Consider the following 19501-nt stretch of genomic DNA (forward strand, 5'->3'; position numbering starts at 1 on the left):
GTCTGGTTAGTGTGTCATTTGGACCTTTTGTTGGAGGGTGAGCTGCAGTTGAGTGAAAGAAATTGCAAGATGGCTGAGAAGTTGCAGTGTTGTTTGTAATGTAAGTAGGTCCAATTATTGTATGTTTTGTTATAATCAGAATGTACCAGTGGATATAATGAAAAATTAAATCTAGTATTGGATCTTGCTTTGACACCCCTGGCATGACAACTCCAAATCATTTGACCTGAAGAAGACCTTGCGATAAGGTTGAAATGTCGTGATCTAAGTTTCAACATAAGATTCAGTACTCAATTTAATTTTCATATTTTCTTTGTATAATATAACTGGATGAATCAAAAACATTACTTGGAGGCCTCACCCGTTCAGTAAAGACCATTGTTATTAAAAATCACAAAATATTGAAGGCAGTGCTTGTATTAATAAGAACTGGCAGTATTTAATAATTCTCATTTGTTTGCTCGTATGGAAGAAGTTATCATTGAATTTTGAAAATAATGTGGTATTTTACATGAATCTTGCATTGAAATATTGAATATGTGTGGAATCAGCAGTTTTTATTCCTATTTTGCATACAGTTGGGTATTTATCAATTTGGAGTTTTTGCTCTTGTAAACAAATTTAACTAAAATGGTTTTAAAAAATGTTTTTAAGACAAATAACTTGAAAAAATGTATAATGTTTTGTTGTAGTTGTATCACATTACATTAACAATAGCACATATAACTCATTTAGACTGACGGATTAATGCAAGGAGGAATTTTTTTTACCAGCACTGTTGATACGGCTGTTGATTCTCTATTCTTGGAAAAGATATCGGTTGTTTTTGCTTGAGGCCATTGTTATTTATGAACGAATGAACTTTGTGTTGGAGATTTCTTTCTTGTAGAAACAAATTGGATTCTTTGCTCAGTATGGTGTGGTTTTACAGGAAACTTGTGCTCTTCAAGTCACTGGTAATTGGATGTTGCCTCTTGTGGCATTCTAAACATCTGAAGTTTATTAGCCACATATTTCCATATTGTTTAGTGTGTAGTCTTTTTTTGTACAGTATGTAGTTAACTCAGTGTGCATTGCATAAGGCTCTGTTCCTTGGGAAATCTTGACTGTTTGTGTGCTTTTTCTGAGCAAAGCTTGTTTTCTTAGCTCATGTACATTATACATATATAGATATGTCTATACAAATCTGTATTAAGGGATAGAATGATTGGGTTCATAACAGTTTAGCTTGTTGGGTTCTGTGGTAGATGGAGCGGGCACCTTTCATGACACACTACTAGATGTGAATTTAGGATCAGACAATAGTGGGCACTTAAGACTTCTGAATGGTTTGTAACATTACTCAGAATTTTAGTTCAAAGAGTTCAAAAGATTTTTATTTCATGATGCTCTTGATAAAAAAAATCTTGGGTAGAGTTCATCCTGTTTTTTTTCAGAGGTGGGTATGCCCAGGGCATTATTTGCTTATGCAAATATACAAGCTCCAATTGGCATTGGATACATACTCAGTTTTGTATCTCTCATCTTAAAATTTTTTCCCAGACTTTTTTCTCAGGATAAGCACTGACATATGTATACAAGGTTTATTTTGCTTGCACATACGGATACATTCTAACGCGAGACAATTAGACAAATCTTATTGTTGTATTATGCACTGATAGTTTATTTTCAAAATAATGAGATATAAAACTTTAACCCTAGGACAAGCAACACCAGATAACAGAGCTTCTTGCAAGAGCGGATGAGTACGTCGCCCAGGAGAAAGCATACAGTGAAGTGTACGAAGCCATGGCAGAGTCCCTTGGGGAAGCATGGAAGGACCTGAACAGCCAGCTGGAGACACGACGTCTGCTGCTGGATCAGAGCATTGCCTTCCATCAGAGTGCTCAACAGGTACACACTTAGTTTGGAAAAAATGATATCAGAGATGATTAGATTATGTAATTCAAGCATTCCAGTCATTGCAGTGGCTGTTTATTTATATATGTGTGTGTGTGTATGAGAGAGAGAGAGAGAGAGAGAGAGAGAGAGAGAGAGAGAGAGAGTTAGGCTTTCTCCTTAGTTATAAATTTTGCACTTGTTCACCATTTCTGCTTATTTTTTTTGCAGAAGATAAATTATGTGGAGCCTTTGGCAAATATTTTTTGTTGCATATAAAATATTTATTGTGTATAGAAGTGTTTAAAGTGCATATTCTCTTTTTCTTTCAGTTTTCTGAAAAAATGGAGCAAGCCCAGAAGAACTTCAGTCATGTACCACTGGCACAGGATGTGGAGATGGCAAAACATTTGCTCCAGCAACACACAGAGATGAAAAAAGGTATGAATTTGAAAAAATTGGGAAAAAATCATAAATTTGCTATTTGGTGTCATGATCTTGCTAGTAAGAGGTAGAATTGGGTAGAAGCTTTATTATTTCTTTTGTTAGCTGGGCAAAAGGTACATATTTAAAATAACTGGAGAAACCTGAAAGTAAGGTGAATAATCATTATTGTGACTCTAAATAAAAAACCAGGTTGTAACACTAATTAAAGATTATTTTGTGCACATTAAATGAAAGCATTTTAAATGAAAATACTTTGTTATATTATATAAAAAATGATATGTAAAAAAAGCCAATCTATGAAACAAACAAACAAACAAACAAAAAAAAAAAAAAAAACAATAGGAAAAAGTACTCCTTTTCTATGCAGGAATTCTTGAAGCCTCTATGCAGACATTACAACAAGGTCAAGAACTACTGGACAAGATCCGCGTAATGGGTCAGCGCTCTGACCTCCAGAACCGCCACGCCACCACGGCCGCCTGCTATGGCATAGAACACTTGCTAGAACTACTTCATGACCGCAGACGTCAGCTGGAGGACCTCTGGCTGCAGCGTAAGGTTCAGCTGGAGCAGTGTCTCCAGCTGTGTCAGCTGGACCAGGAGTGCTCGAAAGTGTTGAACTGGTACCAGCAGGTGGGAGGAGGTTACCTCAGCAAGACTGACCTTGGTGACTCTGCCATGGTGGCACAGATGATGCAGGAAGATCACGCCAGATTTGAGATACAAGCAAAGGTATGGAACGTTCTTTTTTAAGTGCAATTTTCAAACCGTTAATGATATACATAAGCATGTGTTATTTGTGGGACTTTGTTATAAATAAAGTACACGCATAGCGTAATACCATATATTGAGGTTCAGTATGTTGTCAACACATTTTCTGTTAAATTTGTTTGTTCAGAGCAAGGTAACTCTACATACAATACTTCGCTTAAAATGGGAAGCCCATTTTGTTGTAATTTGCCTGATATGAACATTCTTTATATTTTCATCTTTACAGGAAGCTCACGATACCGTACTTCGCCTGGTTAGAACAGCAGACCAGCTGATCCACAGTACCCACTACGACTCTGAGGGCATCCGCTCCAGACTACACAGAGTCGACAAAGTCTCCGAGGAGTTCATGCAGGAGATGGAGAACAGGAGAAAGAACCTGGCTATGGCAGTTTCCTTCTACAAACAGGCAGATGTGGTATGTAGTAGCTAGTCTATTTGTGTTGGTATTAGTTTGAAAAAGGGGCAACTTCTCCTTAGAGGATTTTGTATGTTTTCAGAACCTATGAAATGAAAGAGTCTACTTTCATGAGTTGTGTACATTGGCAACTCATCAAACTTTTTTTTTAGTAAAATCTTGTTTATATGGCTGTTGCCTTGCTCCTTTCTCCCCACACACATACACACTATATGACATAAGGTAAAAGAATAAATTGAAAAAAGAAAATCATATATAAATGAATTAATAAATGGATAGATGACTTAATAAATTATGATAAAACCCAAAGTATGAAAATCAGTTACATTTATTTATTTTTTCTGTACTTCCAGGCTCTTGACAAGCTTGGTCAGGTGGAGATGGAACTGAACAGAACAGATTTACCCAGGAACAGCACGGCTCTTGTAGAGCGCCACTCACAGCTGTCCAGCACCATAGCAGAGGTATCTGCTGCCGCACTCCGCGAGGGTCGTATCCTATTAGAGAGGGTCCATAGGGACGACCCAGGAGCCAATGGTGTTAGGACAAAGGTAAGGAACGGGTATTTTCAGTTGGCAAGTTAGTTTTTTTCCCAGAATTTTGCTGGAGATGATGGAATTGTGAAAGATGGGACAGTGCCAGTGCTTCAGATAAATTTAAGATAGACACATTTGGGGGAAAATGTTCAGTGTACTTCATTTCATTTTAGAACATATCTTATGTGAGATCACTTTATGTCCACACTGTTCATATCCATAAGAGGATATGCCAGAGAAATTCAGATTTTGTTTCCCATTAAGATGTGATGTAGAACCTTTTTCTTTTGAAAACTGCTATATCACTGATGTTCTGCTCTCCATTTAGATGAGACTTCTGCAAGAGACTTGCTCTCGCCTGGAAACCATGTGCCGAGCCAAGCCATCAGAGCAGACGACAGGGGGTCCATCAGTGGGGGCCTTCCAGGAACAATACAACAGCGTTCAAAACTGGATATCAAACATAGGCCATAACACTTTGACCAAGCATCGGGACCTTGGAGGGTCATTATCTGATGCTCAGGACTTCCTGGACGCACATCGCCATTTGGAAAAAGACCTACAGACAAAGAGCTACGAGTTGCAGACATTGGCCAGCTCTGCGCAGGCCTTGGTCAAATCAGGGGACCAAGGTTCAGCACAGATGGTGGTTGACCGTACTCGGGCTCTTAGTGAGGAGTGGAATAACCTGCAGTTTACTGTGGAGAGGCGAATCAAGCTGGCCTTGAGTTATGTCTCCTTCCACAAGGTGGCCAACCAGGTAGGTTGAGAAAGTATGAAATTTCTCAACGTGTTCATTCTTTTCTGTCAGTAAAAGGGTGTGATTTGTGATTGGGAATTTGTACAAGTTCAACAAAGGTCACTGTAAAGATGAAGAAAGAATTAACTTTGTATGTAGATAAATGCATTTAAGGAATAGAAGAAATAACAGCTAACCCATAATCAATGGACTTGTGAATTGAAATGCTGTATAACAATTTCATGCCATTCCCAATTGCATTCTTGATATTTTTATTGTTTTACATTTAGGTCAACCTCAACTTCGACAGTCTTGACGAAAGCTTTAAAGTTGACAAGGAGGAGATTCAGTTCATCACTGAGCCAGCTGTCAAGCACATACAGGAGAAATGGGTCACCACACTCCAGATGTTCAGAGAGGCTGAACAGAAGGGAAGAAATTTCATCTCGGACTCATCAAATGTAAGTTATACATACAAAAATAAGTAAGGCATAATATGTCAATGGTGGTAATGTTGGAACGTAATGTTTGGAAGCAACTGTTATCATTTTGGAATTATTATATATTTTTTTCAGAAAAAAATTTATTTGCTCAGACTACAGAAGTTCCTTGGATAAATGAATTTTGCTTTATATTCATTTATAACACTTAATATTTACAGGTCCAGGGTGACACCCGCTTAGAAGTAAGGCGTTCAGTGGCAACCACAGAAAGCATACTGACAACTCTTCAGCAGAGAAAATCCCATTTCACTGAGTGCTATGAGTCATGGCAGCTCCGAGTGTCTTCTGGCAAAGAGTTCAAAGTCCAGTGGCACCAGTTTGTAGAAGCCGCCAGAAAGGTAACAAAAAGAAAAAACTATACTAAGTAGAAACTAAAATATTTTCATGCTATTTCATATTTTAAAAAGTTTCAAATGTGATTACTGCAGTTACAAAACCTAAGTAAGAGTAAAGAGTAGAATTTTGTTTATTTAAGATGACGTTGATAAAAAGTGCTGAGATTTATAGATTATGGAAATGATTTTTAAGAGAAATGACACTATGGAAATTGAATTACAATAATTTTCCATACAATATGAATTCTACTAATAACTGGTTTTATGAAAACTATAACCATTTAATTGCACTTTGTTAAGGTTAGTTCATGCACATTTAAATTGTATTTTGTTTTAACACTGTACTGTAATACATTTATTAACACCAAGTTTAATAAAAGTTTAAAAGAAATAATCAAGCTTACTAAAGTTTTTAAAAGTAGATTAAAAGTAGATGCAAGATTAATTGTTTTTATAATTTACTGTACATCTCACATTGTTCTTTTGAATAACACCTTAATTCTAAACAGAGATTAACCCAGTTGAATAAAGATATTCTCAATCCAGACATCCTTGGGGATTATACTCTGAATCCAGGCACCCCTCTGTCAAGGCTAATTTGATAAAAAAAAGCTGCAGCATTTGTCCTAAATCTTTCAAAAGTTTGCTTTGTGACATTTTTATTGGTTATAAATAAAAAATAACTTCCTTTTTGTGGAGATTATACTTTCAGCAAAATGACTGTTATGTATATGTGCATATAGACCACTTTCACTTGTCAGGAGGTTAGTAAAAGTTTATCATTCAATATATTTGGGTTTTATTCAAAAGAACAATGTCCAGAATAGAATAACTGCTTAAAGTATCAGCTTCACATAACACAGCATTGGGGCTGCTTTTCTTTCCCAGACTATTGACTGGGTGATGAGGATTGAGAATGACTTTTTCCCAGTGATAGCTGGTGAACTGGGTTCTTCCCTGGAGAATGCTCAATATTACCAGAAACAGTTGGATGAATATGTGCCTACTTACAAGGTAGATATTTCATTAATGACTAACTACAGGAGGTGGATGGTTGTGACACACCAAAGGAGATAAGGTAGTGGTGAATTTGCTGCAACAAAGAAGGCTTGGGGGTTTGATTTTGGTTGCAGGATCTATATTAGATTTGTAAACAATTTTGAAGGCATTTTTGCTTTGGATTGGTGTCAAAAAATTGTTTGCTGACAAATTTAGGTTTTTTCTTTGATTGATAGACTTAAAAGGGATGGGAACTTTTCATCTTGTGAAAAAGATACCAAATCCTGCAGGAAAGATATACATATTGTAATATTTTACTAATAAAACCTCACAGTTGCAGCAGGTTAATGTTAATCTTGGTGGTGTCTTCTAGTCCCATCCACCTTTTAAACCAATGTTCTCTCAACGTCATTGTTGTCATGTTATTTGTACAGACCATAGATTGGATAATGCGGGCAGAGAAAGACCTTTTTGCTCCCAACATTGCTGCAGACTTAGGCAGGTCAGCAGAGGCTGCTCAGACTGCGCAGCAGAAACTAGAGCAGTTTGGGCCAACAGCAAAGGTATATTCCTCACTATTGGGATATATGGAATGGTGGATGGATTTTAAAAGCACTAAAAAGAAGATGATATTGTAAAATGTTTGTCGTTTTTGGAAAAATTTATGTAATAGTAGTATGTAACACTAAAAGTAGAAATGTTCTATATGCGCAATTTTTTAAAGAGTTAACTCTTAGCACCAGTGATCATTGTTTTTGAAAACTTGACAAAGAATGATTCCAGTGACAGGATCACCTTCTGATTCATGGTATGAGTGGGAGTTATAAGAAAGAAAGAAAGAAATTTCTTAAAATTTCACCTAAAACCAGTGTCACAGTTGCCAGAATAAAATCTTAGTCATATAAATTTCGGGATTGTATTAATCCATTCCAGGTTATATGTCGTAAGTACAATCCATTCCTTTTTTTGCACTTCCAGAAAGCCCAGGCAGAAATTGAGAAGCACCTGCAAACAGCAGAGATGTTGGCTCTCAAGGGCGACACCAAAGGGCAGAAGGATCAGATAGTTAACGAGCTTCTGAAGGTCCATCAACGCTTTCAGGCCAGAATTACAGAATATCAAATCCTCCTCAATATGACCATACAGTTCTACAAAAACCTACACCAGGTAGGCAGAGTTACTGAAATTGATATATGATCATAATGTATTAAAATGTGGGTCACATATCCTGTTACATAGTATGCTCTAACAAGGATATTTTCAAGTAAGATTTGTAGAGAAAACAACCTCAAGTACCTCTTTGTGTGTTGCTCCCCTAAGTGCCTAAGGACTGATTGTTATTTTTTCTGGACAAATAAATAATTTAGAACCTAATGATGACACTGTATACTATTTATAGCACTTAGATGAAGAATAGAATAACTAAATAAATTAAAAGATATGCTGCTTCTTTGCTCAAAATGAAAAAGACAAATAATCAAAGTTTGATAATTTTCAAGTTGCTCTTGAAATGGAAGCATACGTATTGACTAGTAGTTTGATTATGGTAAAGAATAAGTATTGATATTTGAGAAACTAATTTTCTAGGTTGACAAGCTGATTGAGAAAACAGAACAAGCTTACAAGCAAGCAGAACTCCCCAATGATGTGTCCAGAGCTGAGCAAATGCTCAGTGAACACTTAGCAAATAAAGATCAAGTCAAGCAACTTATCAACTTCACTGCGGGTGAAGGAGAGCAAATTGTAGTCAGAGTCCGCCAACAGGTAAGCCTCTTGGGTTGACAATGCTACACATGCACACATTCACAGTTACTGTTAATGTCAGACTACTAAAAACATGGATTTTCAAAATTTCCAGAAATGAATGTGAATGTAAGCAGCTAGGTATAAATTGAAGTTTTAATGATGCTTTAAGTTTTTCAATGATCAGTTTTAGGATTATTTTATGCCCAGAATAATTTTATATATATCCATCCATTTGTTTCTCTCCAGGATTCTGAAGAAGCTGCAAAAGAAGAAGTCCAGAAGGTTCTAGAGATCACCGAAGAACGCAAACAGCACTGGGAAAGAGCATGGGATGAGCAGAAGAACAGACTGGAACAGAACGTCCAGCTCTGCCAGTTCAACTTTGATCTCAGACAAGTAAGTACCATCATTTCTATACTTCATCATAGCACTGAATAATTAATAATTTTTGTTAGATGTTTAAATTTTTTACATTAATTTTCATGTAATTCATTTTTTCTTTTGTGTTTTTTCAGAAGCACATATTGAATTACTTGTTATCTGAATACATTTTACTTGTATTAGTTCTTTAAAAACTTTGTTAGATGTAGATGCTTTATGAATATGGAAACCAATTTTAAAAAAATGACTACTATACTCTTTGAATATTTTAGGTGCACAGAGAAATAGATGAGCTGTCCCACCAACTGAGAACCAAGCATGGAGACTATGGAAGCTCTCTTCCCCAGGCTAAGATGACAGCAGAGGCCTTCAGGCAGTTTGAAATGACAGTTGCTGTAAGTTATGGTTTTAAGGACAATGTGAAGATAAAGTTTTTGCTAACTTTTGATCAGTTTAAAAAATATGCAAACTTAACTATTACATTTAAGTGTATTTTAGACCACTGGGTATTGAAAGATAGATACTCTGATTTAAGTTAAATGATAGAATAATATTTGTTCACTTTATTTTTAAAGATGGTGAAAAGAAGCTTCCAGTTGATACTATCAAAACTTGAATATTGCAATTGAATACTATTTCACAGACAAGTTATATAAATTGTTTTCATGTCAAATGGTTGTTTCAATCTGCAGCTCACCCAAAAGAAGATACAAAATTTCAAGAGCACAGCAGATATGATGCTCAAAAACCAACACTATGACTCCCACAGAATCAGACAGGAACTAGCCCACCTAGAGCAGAAATGGAGCTCATTCCACACTAATGTCCATGAATATAGAGATGCTATAGATACCTCTGTGAAATTCTTCAGACTATTAGAAGAGGTAGGGCAAACATGCTGTTTATAAGATATTATTTATTTTATTAAGCATATTATTAAGATGCAATATTTCTTATTTGGAAATATTTATTGGTGAGATTTGGGGGATTTAATGAATTTGTTTGTTAAGTCAGAAACAAGGTTATTAGGTAAGAGTTTGTTGCCTAAGGGTGTTATAAGGAACTTTCTTCTTTCATCTGGTAAACATGGCTAAAACTGTAGTTCTCTTGAAAAGTGAAAAATACATAGTGGATTTTTAAATTCATTGAATGAAAATAAATAAGTGATATATGCTTTTGCACCCTGATTCTCACTGAGAATGCTGTACTATTTTAGTGTGATGTGTGGGTAAAGGAAGCTACAAGCCTGCTGATCAATGCAGGGCGCAAGGCCACCGAGTGCCGCACAAGTGGAGATGCCACTCGCCTCATGCAACAGCTAGAGCGCTTCATTGAAGATGGCAGGGATGCACAGGAGGAGAAAATTTCTAAGATCTCAGAACTAACACTACAGCTCTATGGTGAGTTTGACAATCCAATCAGAGTCAGGGTTGATATCAGAATCATTGACTATACAGGAACTAGTACTTTCCTGCAGTTGTGTTTTAAATCCTGTTGTTTTTACTGAATGTCGGATAACTTACTTAGGATTAATTTCACAGCAAAACTGGAGTGATTTTGAAGAATCCAGCTATTTTTGGTCATTTGTTGTTCTATTCAATGTAATTCAAAATTCTGTTTGGCTGTCTTGGAAAACTGCAGCAGTTTCGATGAATATTATCTTGTGAATGATATATGAAACAATTGTGGTGATGTAAAAAGCATTAAAAACGTATGGTCATTATTTTGTGCAATGTACTTGAGAAAAATTGTTAGATTTTGGACTATAAGTTTATATCTGTAAAACTTGTTTTTTAAACCATTCTGTTAACAAATATGATTATTCTCTAGGACCACAAGGGCAGCAACAAATCCAGCCAATCATAGAGAGGCATCGTGACATAATTGCCTCCTATGGCCAGGCAGGCCGTGAGCTCAACACCCTCAAGGTGAATCTCCAGAAACGTGAACAGATGCCAACCCAGGAGCAGATTGCAGCACCACCTGTGCCACAAATTGAGGTGCCCCAGTTTCAGCACCAGGAGATTCAAGTACAGCAGGTTGCCAAGGTCGCAAGAGCTCCAGAGGCACCTGCTCCTAAGAAAGCAAAGAAAGACGTAAAGCCACCCAAGATAGTCCAGCCCCTAAAAGATGGGGAGGTGCTAGAGGGCACTAGGTATGGCAATTTCTTGAGCATTATGTAAACGTTAAATTTTGTTATATTTAAAATAATAAAGCAAAACATTACAAAAGAGAAAAACAAGGAATGAGGCTGCCTTACCAACATGTGAAAAACTGTTGGAATGATGTTTCAAGTTTCTAAACGTACGTCTACTTACAAGCCATCAGTTTACATCTGTTAGGTATTATAGAAAATTTTCTGAAAGCAGTGAGGAGTTTTTAAAATAATTTTGCAAGTTTGTGGGCTTTTACCTACCATCATCACACCTATTTGACTCTAGTTTGAATTCGCCTTGACTCATCTCTTAATATTTCCAGATATGTGTTTGAATGTAAAGTTCAGAGCGACACACCACCACAGGTCAAGTGGTTCAAGGATGGACTCCCAGTGAGCAGTCCAGATTATGAACAAAGGTTTTTCAATGACACAGCCACCCTGACCATAGATGAGACCTTCTCTGAAGATACAGCCAAATATTCTTGCAAGATTACCAATGAGGCTGGAACAACTGAGTCCTCAGCAGTTCTCAGAGTTAAAGGTAACATTTGGAAGTAACAGATTTTTTTTCAATTTCATTCAGTGACACGTTTTATGTTTGATCTAGTGAAGACTGAATACCCCAGTGGGCATTAAGAAGTATGTAACTTTGTTGTAGTTGTATTTCTGTCTTTCTTTTCCAGTTTCTTATATCTTTATAAACACATCCCAACCTCTGTCAGCCTTACTCAGTTTCTTTGCCCTAGGCACACTCATGGGACTCTGTTTTATCTTTCTTGATGCAATAAAATGACATGATATACAAGCAATTTACAACTAATTTAAATAATGGGGTGCTGGTCTCTTTTCTATGCCAATTCTTTCAATTGCCAATCACTAAACTTTTCCCTGCAAACATTAAATTGGGTTGCTTTTTAAAAGTAGAATTCACATATATAACCAGTATAGGATTCATTATTAAGTAAATTGCTCTCTCTGTACATTAACTGATGTAAAAATAAGAACGTCCTGTATGCCAGTCTTCTTTCTAGTATGTAGATAACACTGCAGTATACATGTATGTTGCTTTTCTTTGCTGCTTAGCTTTCTTGTGTATAATGCTATTTCTTTGTCTTCTTTTTTTCTACTTGCTGCACAGAAACTCACCAGAAAATTGTACCTCCCGATTTCTCTAAGAACTTGAAATCTGAGGAAGTTCTTGAGGGCTCGTCCTTCACCTTTGACTGCCATGTCACTGGTCTTCCGTCCCCCTCCATATCTTGGTATCAGGATAAAGAAAACATTGACAACTCTCCAGACTTTGTCATCACCCAAATTAATGGCATTTGTTGCCTGAAGATTCGTAGAGTAACACGTGCTCATGATGCACGTTATACGTGTAAAGCAGTTAATGCAGGCGGGGCTGCTTCATCAAGTGCCAGGCTCACTGTACAGAGTAAGACATGTTGGATTTCTCTGCATGCCTGCATGATGACTCGGCAAATTTACCATGTCTCATATATATATGTCTTAGATACCCGGAAATTGGCTTGTTATCATCTTTTCTCTCTCTAAGCCAAGAATTTGAAAAACACAACTAATTGATTTTCAAGGTGTTACTTTTTACATTTTTTACTAATATTTTATATACCTTAAAACAGGTAAACCTACTAAATTTAGGTCTTTATTCTTGTTAGGTGGTACTGGTTCCTTCATTGCTCTTTTTCAAACACCTTAATATCAGAGAAAAAAAACTAAGATGACTGTTATTCTATACTTTTTAAATATTGTGAAACAGTTTCGAAAGTTCTGAGTTGAGAGCTGTTCAAGCGTGCAAATAACAGTGCCCATTTTTTTTATAGCTCCAGCAAAACCAATTTTCACCGAGCCTCTGCATGATATTGTCACTGGAGAAGGCAAGTTTGTACGCATGTATGTACACTTTAAAGGAACACCGCCTCCAGACATCACATGGAGAAAGAACAACCAAGCCATACTGCCCTCTAGTGTGTTCAAGGTAAACTACTGTTGAATACCAGTGAATTTACTTGAGGAACTGTGGTCTGTGATCTAAGATTAGTATATATTAGTTGATTAGGATTGATTACTTAACATTTTAGTAGGTACTCCGTATTAGCACAATATTTATCATAAAAAACATCAGTTATCTTAAAATGTACATGGTGTTGAATCTTCATTCATACTTGAATTTTTCATATTTAAAATACATGAAACCTGAGAAGTCTTGAAAATTTTATTTCAGATTGAGACACGCAGCAACTTCTCTTGCCTTGAGATCAGCGAGGCGTACCCTGAGGACACGGGGACGTATGTAGTGGTTGCTAAGAACACAGTTGGGGAGGCAAGGTCTACATGTCAACTCACAGTAGAGGGCATTTACTCCACAGCCAGGTAAATTTATCTTGATAGTGTGTGTGTGTGTGTGTGTGTGTGTGTGTGTGTGTGTGTTTGTGTGTGTGTGTGTGTGAGAGAGAGAGAGAGAGAGAGAGAGAGAGAGAGAGAGAGAGAGAGAGGTTATCAATGACAGGTTAAGATCCAATTCAGCAGATTTTTTGTGTGTGGTATACTTATAGTTCATATTAGGCTTCAAAACTTACTTTCATTTTTAGATATTAAGTGGAATAACTTGCAACAAATTTTTCATTTGATTTTTTAACTGGTTCTAGTGAGGAAATGTCCCAAGTGTCAGAGGCCGAGCCAGTTGCGCCCACCTTCACTGCCCAGCTGAATGACCGGGAGGCACAGGAAGGTCACCGAGTACGTCTGGACTGTGTCATTGTTGGTAACCCAGAGCCTGAGGTCATCTGGTACCATGACGGCAAACCTGTGAAGGAGTCCAAGGACTTTCAGTTGTTATTTGAGGGTGATCGGTGTACTCTGATCATACGCGAGGTCTATCTAGAAGATGGCGGCCAGTACAAGGTGGTTGCCAGGAATAAGTTAGGGGAAGCCAGCAGTTCTTGTAATCTCCATGTGGAACGTAAGTCACACTATTTGTTTAATTGTGAACTGTTTGTTATGGATGGGATAATTTTCCTGTTTTATTCTAGTGTATGAGATAAATAGCTGTGAGAAGATGTTTCATCAGTGATTTTCATCTGGCTTTCTTATTAGTTTGATTCAAAGCATAAAAGTTTTATTTTGTTGAAGTGTTTTACTGGTGATCGTTAAATAGGCCCTGGCTGTAATTTTAGATGAATTGTAACTCTTGATTAACATTTTTCGACAAGAGGTGGTTGGATATGACAGTGTTTTATATATGACACATGGGTTTGGTGCATCATTTCCATAACTGTTTTTCCTTATCCATTTCCAGCTATCAGTGAGCTCTCTTCCATTTCGGGTGCCAGCTTCCAGACAGAGACAGCTCCACCAAGGTTTACTCAGCTCCTTAGAGATATCACAGCTTTTGAAGGCAAGAAGATCAAGTTTGACTGCCGTCTGACTGGCGTACCACAACCCAAACTCAAGTGGTTCAGAAATGAAGTGGAGATAACAAACTCACCTGATTATCAGGTATATGCTTGTAAATTCTGTAGATAGTCATGGGATTTTGTAGGAATATTGGCTGATAGGTTTTGGTTTTTCCAGAAGAGATGGTGCATTGCAGAACTATATCCTTAAGATGTAGCTCCTCAGCAAGGTTGAGAGAATATTTTTTACTTAATAGTATTAATATATATATTTTTGATATTTTTTATGAATTATGGGTAAAATCGTTTTGAGCATCAGAAGGTCTACTTTTATATTATCATCAATGGCACATTTTTAGAAGTTTCAGTATTTCACACATGCTTGGCAGAGAAGATTTTTTATCAATGAAAATAAAGTATTTTTTTCTGAAAAATTTGATTTGTGATTGCAGTAAACATACATAGGTAAATTTGTATTTCCAGATCACTGCTAATGGTGAGTTGCATACACTGACTATCCCAGAAGTGTTCAAAGAAGATGCTGGCTCTTTTGCCGCTGTGGCAACAAATGATGGTGGCGAAGCCAAATCTTATGCCAAGCTTCATGTGAAAGAGTCTTATGATACCACGACTACAACAACTGTGAAGACCACACGAGTGGAAACCAAAGAAGTGAAGCACTCTCCGCCAGAGTTCAAGATGCTCTTCAAAGACGTCCATGTCAGACTGGGAGAGTCTGTCAAATTTGAATGTGTCATTGCTGGCAGTCCCAAACCGAAGGTAAAATGAAGACTTTTTGTAATGATATGTTACAAGGAGAACTGGGTTACTGTTACAACAACAACTTTAGACAGTAAATTGCCTTATTTTCTTAACAAGATGATTTGATATATGTTAAATTATTGGAATACAAATAAATTTGATTTTAGCTGTTGTTTTAAAGAAAGAATAGTGTAAGTACTATGATATATAAGTCAGTCTTCTTTATGCTGGCATATTCCATAACTGTCAGTTTAAAGGGTGTTTAATCTGTTCACCCTTAATGAGTTTTTATGTTCTGGTATAAAGATATTATGACAGCCTAAGTACGGTTATAAGTTGGGTAACAATCACCATGTCATTTAGGGATTTATTGATTTTATGTCATATTGACTTATTAAATGCTTCATACAGTACTTCAATGGATAAGATGAAGTGAACAATATTCAAACTTTAATTAGGATCACGGATTTAAGCCAGTCTCTTTAAAATGTGTTCTATGTTTCCATATTTTCTAAGGAGGGTGTTCAATATTAACTTGAGTACAATATGACTCGTATAAGGTAGATGGTCAAAAGAGGGCACAAAATGCCTTGAAAATGCCCTGAATTTGGAGCCAGGATTCTAAGAAATTTTTAGTATCTGTTCGACTTGTCACTCTGGTGCATGACTCCAACTGCTTGAGATATGTTATGCTGCCTCAGTTATCCCTGGTGCTCCTATGACCTTTTCCAATACAGTTATGAAAGCGAGTTTTCCATGTCAGAGTATATTAGGTTGTAGAGTAAACTGCGGGTGGATGTTTGCTTGAAGCATCTTTGAACATGAGTGTTACATTTTCCACTTACGAAGTAGTATCCAATTAGTAAGTTATTAACATGCGGAAACTGTTCTTTTGATGAAACATGTCCAAGAAGATTAGGGATTATTTGGAAGTGTTTGAATGTTTGTTGGTGTGTTGTGTAAAAGTGAATAAAAAATTTTAATGGTGGTGTTCAGTTAACTACAGTATGTTAAGTGTTTTAATTGTAAAAGTTGATTTATTTTCAAGATAAGAAAGGGCCAGGATGAAGTGAAATAATTTTTGGAAATTTTAGTCACAAATTTTAATATTTTTTGCTCATTTTCCTTTTTTTCTATTAAAATGAAGAAGTGCTTTTATTCATGATATTAATTGGCTGTTCTAAATTTGAAAATAAGATTTATTTCAGTTTTGTGACAACAGAAAATAACATCAAATTTTTGGTTATGTCACTTATCTAGAATGAGTGGTCTTTTATTTGCAAGCATTTAGAACAGTTTTTTTTTCTTTGCAGGTCACTTGGTTCTTCAACGGTGAACCTATTGTTAGAAAAGAATACAGAATCATCATGGAGAGTGATCGCCACACCCTCTATATACAGGAGGTGCGCCCTGAAGACGCAGGCAGGTTTTCTGTATCAGCAGAGAATGCCTCTGGCAAAGCAACATGCTCAGCTCTCCTGGTAATGGAGGGTACTCCAGGTGTTACCTCTCCTACAAGGTGAATATAAGAATGAATCTTTACTTTTCTTATAACCCGTTGTGCTACATATAGAACTAACTACAGAAAACTGTTGAAAAATATTACACTTGTCAAAGAGACAGAATTTGAAGATAACTAAATGGAGAAGAGGAAAAGAGAAATGCACAATATTATTATGGTGCTCAAGAAAGTTCCTGTGACATGTTCCACAACATGCTTCCAGTTTTTCTTGTTGAAGTTGGTCTAAGCTCAAAATAGTTATGTAAAGAAAACATACAGTATCCATAAGTTATGGGGAATAAAAAAGAAATCAACCTTTTTAAACCTCTTCTCTCTCACCTGTAGGCAAATGGTGTCCCCGGTTGCCCAGGCCCCAGTGTCTCCACATGCCACAATGAAACAGACCCGAACCATTACTAGGGAGGAGAGAGAGGTAATCTACAGAGAGATGGAATACGAAGGTCAAGTGGACAGGGGTCAGTACACAACCACTCTCCAGAGGAAGGACACCGAGACCACCAAGGCTTTACCCTGGGAGAAACCCCGGGATGAAACATATCAGTCAACCATGGAGCAGCAGCTGAAACCCAAGTTTCAGCCCATTGACATGACTATTGCTATCCCAGTGGCTCCCAAGTTTATCGAGCCCATTAAGAGCATTGCTGCCAGAGAGGGAACACAAGTCACTTTCCAAGGCTGTGTCACTGGTAAGTTTATTTATCATTGGGGTGTTTTGGAAATTATTATTATTTTTGTGACTGGGTGTAGTGCCTTGGTGAGGACACAGAAGATAGACAGTTGAGCAGGAATATTGAATTGAAATTTTCTGTTTTTAGCAAATGACCTGTGAATTTGTCACAAATGAGGCATTGATTCAGTTTAAACAGTGAAATTACTACCTGTGCAAAAAAAGAAAAATCAATAAAAATCTGGATGCGTATACTTAAGTGACCTTTTTTCCTGCCAAGATGGTTTATTTTCAAGTTTGGGATATGTCATTAAAGCATTCTTCAAATTGCCCAGAGCATAACTTTGCAATGAATCCCTGCATTCTCCTTTCATTTCCTGGCTTAAATGCTATCAATTAGACCTAAAAAGAGCACCATGAATTAGCTACAGGGAGTCCCCAACATTTTCAGATTGAATTAAGTTTAAGGCGTTAGAATAAAATGTAATGTAGTTTATGACCTGGGATTTTTTTTGAAGTATTAAAACCTGGTATGTTATAAAGCTGTTGCAGAGTGTGTGTGGTGTGTGTGAGGTGTACAGATGTTAGGTGACAGTGTGAGGTTTGAAACATGGAGGAGAAAGGAGGGTTTGGTAGTGTGTAACTGCAAGTATATGGGCAGGAATTGCTGAACATCTGCTTCTTTTTCAACCATGGACATCTATTCTTGTTTTTACTATGGGGGTAGGCAAACTCGGAAACCTGTATTCAGCCCTTAAAAGATATAGTGCAAAAATGGTGGATTGTGCTGTGTGATTTTAAACTAAGCATCAGTAATGATCCATTTAAGAAGTACCAACCTGTATTAACCAGTGAACGGTGCAAAGAATTAAAAAGAGACGAGTGGCAATTGAACAAGATTTTGTTTGTATTGGTTGAATTTTACCACTTATGAAAGAACAATAATGATATTTGTGATAATTTTCAGGCAAGCCTGAGCCCACCATCAAATGGTACAAGGAAGGCAAAGACATCACCCACCGACCAGATGTCCAGACATCGTACCGTGATGGACGGGTTGCCCTTACCATTCCAAAGATTACGAAACAGGACCAAGGCAATTTTACCTGTACAGCATCCAATACTGCAGGCATGGCTTCCAGTAGTTCAGAGCTCATTGTGAAAGGTATGCTGGTTGTGATATATCTGTTTAGATCTTAGATGAAAATAGGCACACTTGTAAAGATAGGTGATACAGGAGTTCATGTCATCATCATCACCTTGAGTGAATGAGTTGAGCACTTGGTGGTTGTCCAAGGAAGCTCTCCAGTATGTATTTAGTAGGGTCTCCAAAATTACCAAACATTTTAAACAGTTAAATACCACAGTTTACAAGACTTTAAACCAGAATAAGAGAAACCGATCAATTTTATTGCTCAGGGAAATTTGAAAAGTTTCATATATCGAGTCAAGATAAAAGAAATGATAAAAAATTTTCTCTTCCCACTATTTTACGAGACATAATTGTAGGTTTAAAAAGTTTTAGATTAAGTTTGAGTCATAACTTCACTGCTAGAAACATTCGATTGACAAAAGGTAGTATTGTATAGACACTTTTAAGGTTATCTAAACATCCAATTTTCATTTGGCTGTTAGCATTTGCTTATTGGAATGTTTTGCAATTGAGCACATCATATTAAACAGCAGAGACATTAAAACAGTCTCCAGTTTCTAAACCTGTCCAAGATTCATCATTTTGAAGTACTGTGGCATGTAATGCCTTATTGAACGAGATCAATTTGAAGAGCACTTATCATTTATCACAATTCCAAGAAGGCTACAGAAAATACTGAGAATTTTCCAAACTGTATTCTCTTTCTTTGACCTACCATTTTCGTTGTTTTTGCCTTTCAGTTTGTTTATCATTTCCAATAGTTAATTTAGTAGAAACAGGATTAAATAAGACTTGTCGCAATGGAGAGAAGAGATGGAGAAAGTGTGTGTGTTTGTTTTTAGTACTCTCTGGCTCTTGTTACCTGTCTGTGTATTAATAGAGTCTCCATATATGGCTGGTAGGGTGCAGGCAAGGATTAGCTGTACTGTGGTATATAGTGGTGGGTGGAAGGCAGCATGAGGCAGGCCACACACACCTGGCTGCAGCATGCTGTAATCACTGATCCAGCAATTGGTCTCAACATAAATTTTTGGTCGATGAAGGGGCGTTGCAGGGAAATGCCTGGGGTTTAT

General features: G+C 36.9%; 1 protein-coding gene across 1 annotated transcript in view; it reads left to right on the plus strand.

The window, feature by feature from the left end:
* Positions 1-19501, plus strand: part of LOC106161264 (uncharacterized) — a 298900-nt gene that overhangs the window by 44135 nt on the left and 235264 nt on the right. The window contains exons 18-43 of the mRNA XM_087004995.1: positions 1702-1893; positions 2211-2319; positions 2693-3057; positions 3323-3514; positions 3868-4065; positions 4379-4810; positions 5080-5250; positions 5451-5630; positions 7061-7189; positions 7605-7793; positions 8214-8390; positions 8619-8768; positions 9026-9148; positions 9446-9637; positions 9970-10153; positions 10584-10908; positions 11232-11452; positions 12050-12346; positions 12753-12907; positions 13154-13302; positions 13578-13891; positions 14228-14427; positions 14808-15104; positions 16400-16605; positions 16933-17294; positions 18243-18440. Coding sequence (XP_086861121.1) covers positions 1702-1893; positions 2211-2319; positions 2693-3057; positions 3323-3514; positions 3868-4065; positions 4379-4810; positions 5080-5250; positions 5451-5630; positions 7061-7189; positions 7605-7793; positions 8214-8390; positions 8619-8768; positions 9026-9148; positions 9446-9637; positions 9970-10153; positions 10584-10908; positions 11232-11452; positions 12050-12346; positions 12753-12907; positions 13154-13302; positions 13578-13891; positions 14228-14427; positions 14808-15104; positions 16400-16605; positions 16933-17294; positions 18243-18440 — 5707 coding nt within the window. The remainder of the gene's footprint in view (positions 1-1701; positions 1894-2210; positions 2320-2692; positions 3058-3322; positions 3515-3867; positions 4066-4378; positions 4811-5079; positions 5251-5450; positions 5631-7060; positions 7190-7604; positions 7794-8213; positions 8391-8618; positions 8769-9025; positions 9149-9445; positions 9638-9969; positions 10154-10583; positions 10909-11231; positions 11453-12049; positions 12347-12752; positions 12908-13153; positions 13303-13577; positions 13892-14227; positions 14428-14807; positions 15105-16399; positions 16606-16932; positions 17295-18242; positions 18441-19501) is intronic.

Source organism: Lingula anatina, chromosome 2, assembly GCF_051362555.1.
Source record: "Lingula anatina isolate TDL-2025a chromosome 2, LinAna3.0, whole genome shotgun sequence".
NCBI classification, from domain to species: Eukaryota; Metazoa; Brachiopoda; class Lingulata; order Lingulida; family Lingulidae; genus Lingula; species Lingula anatina.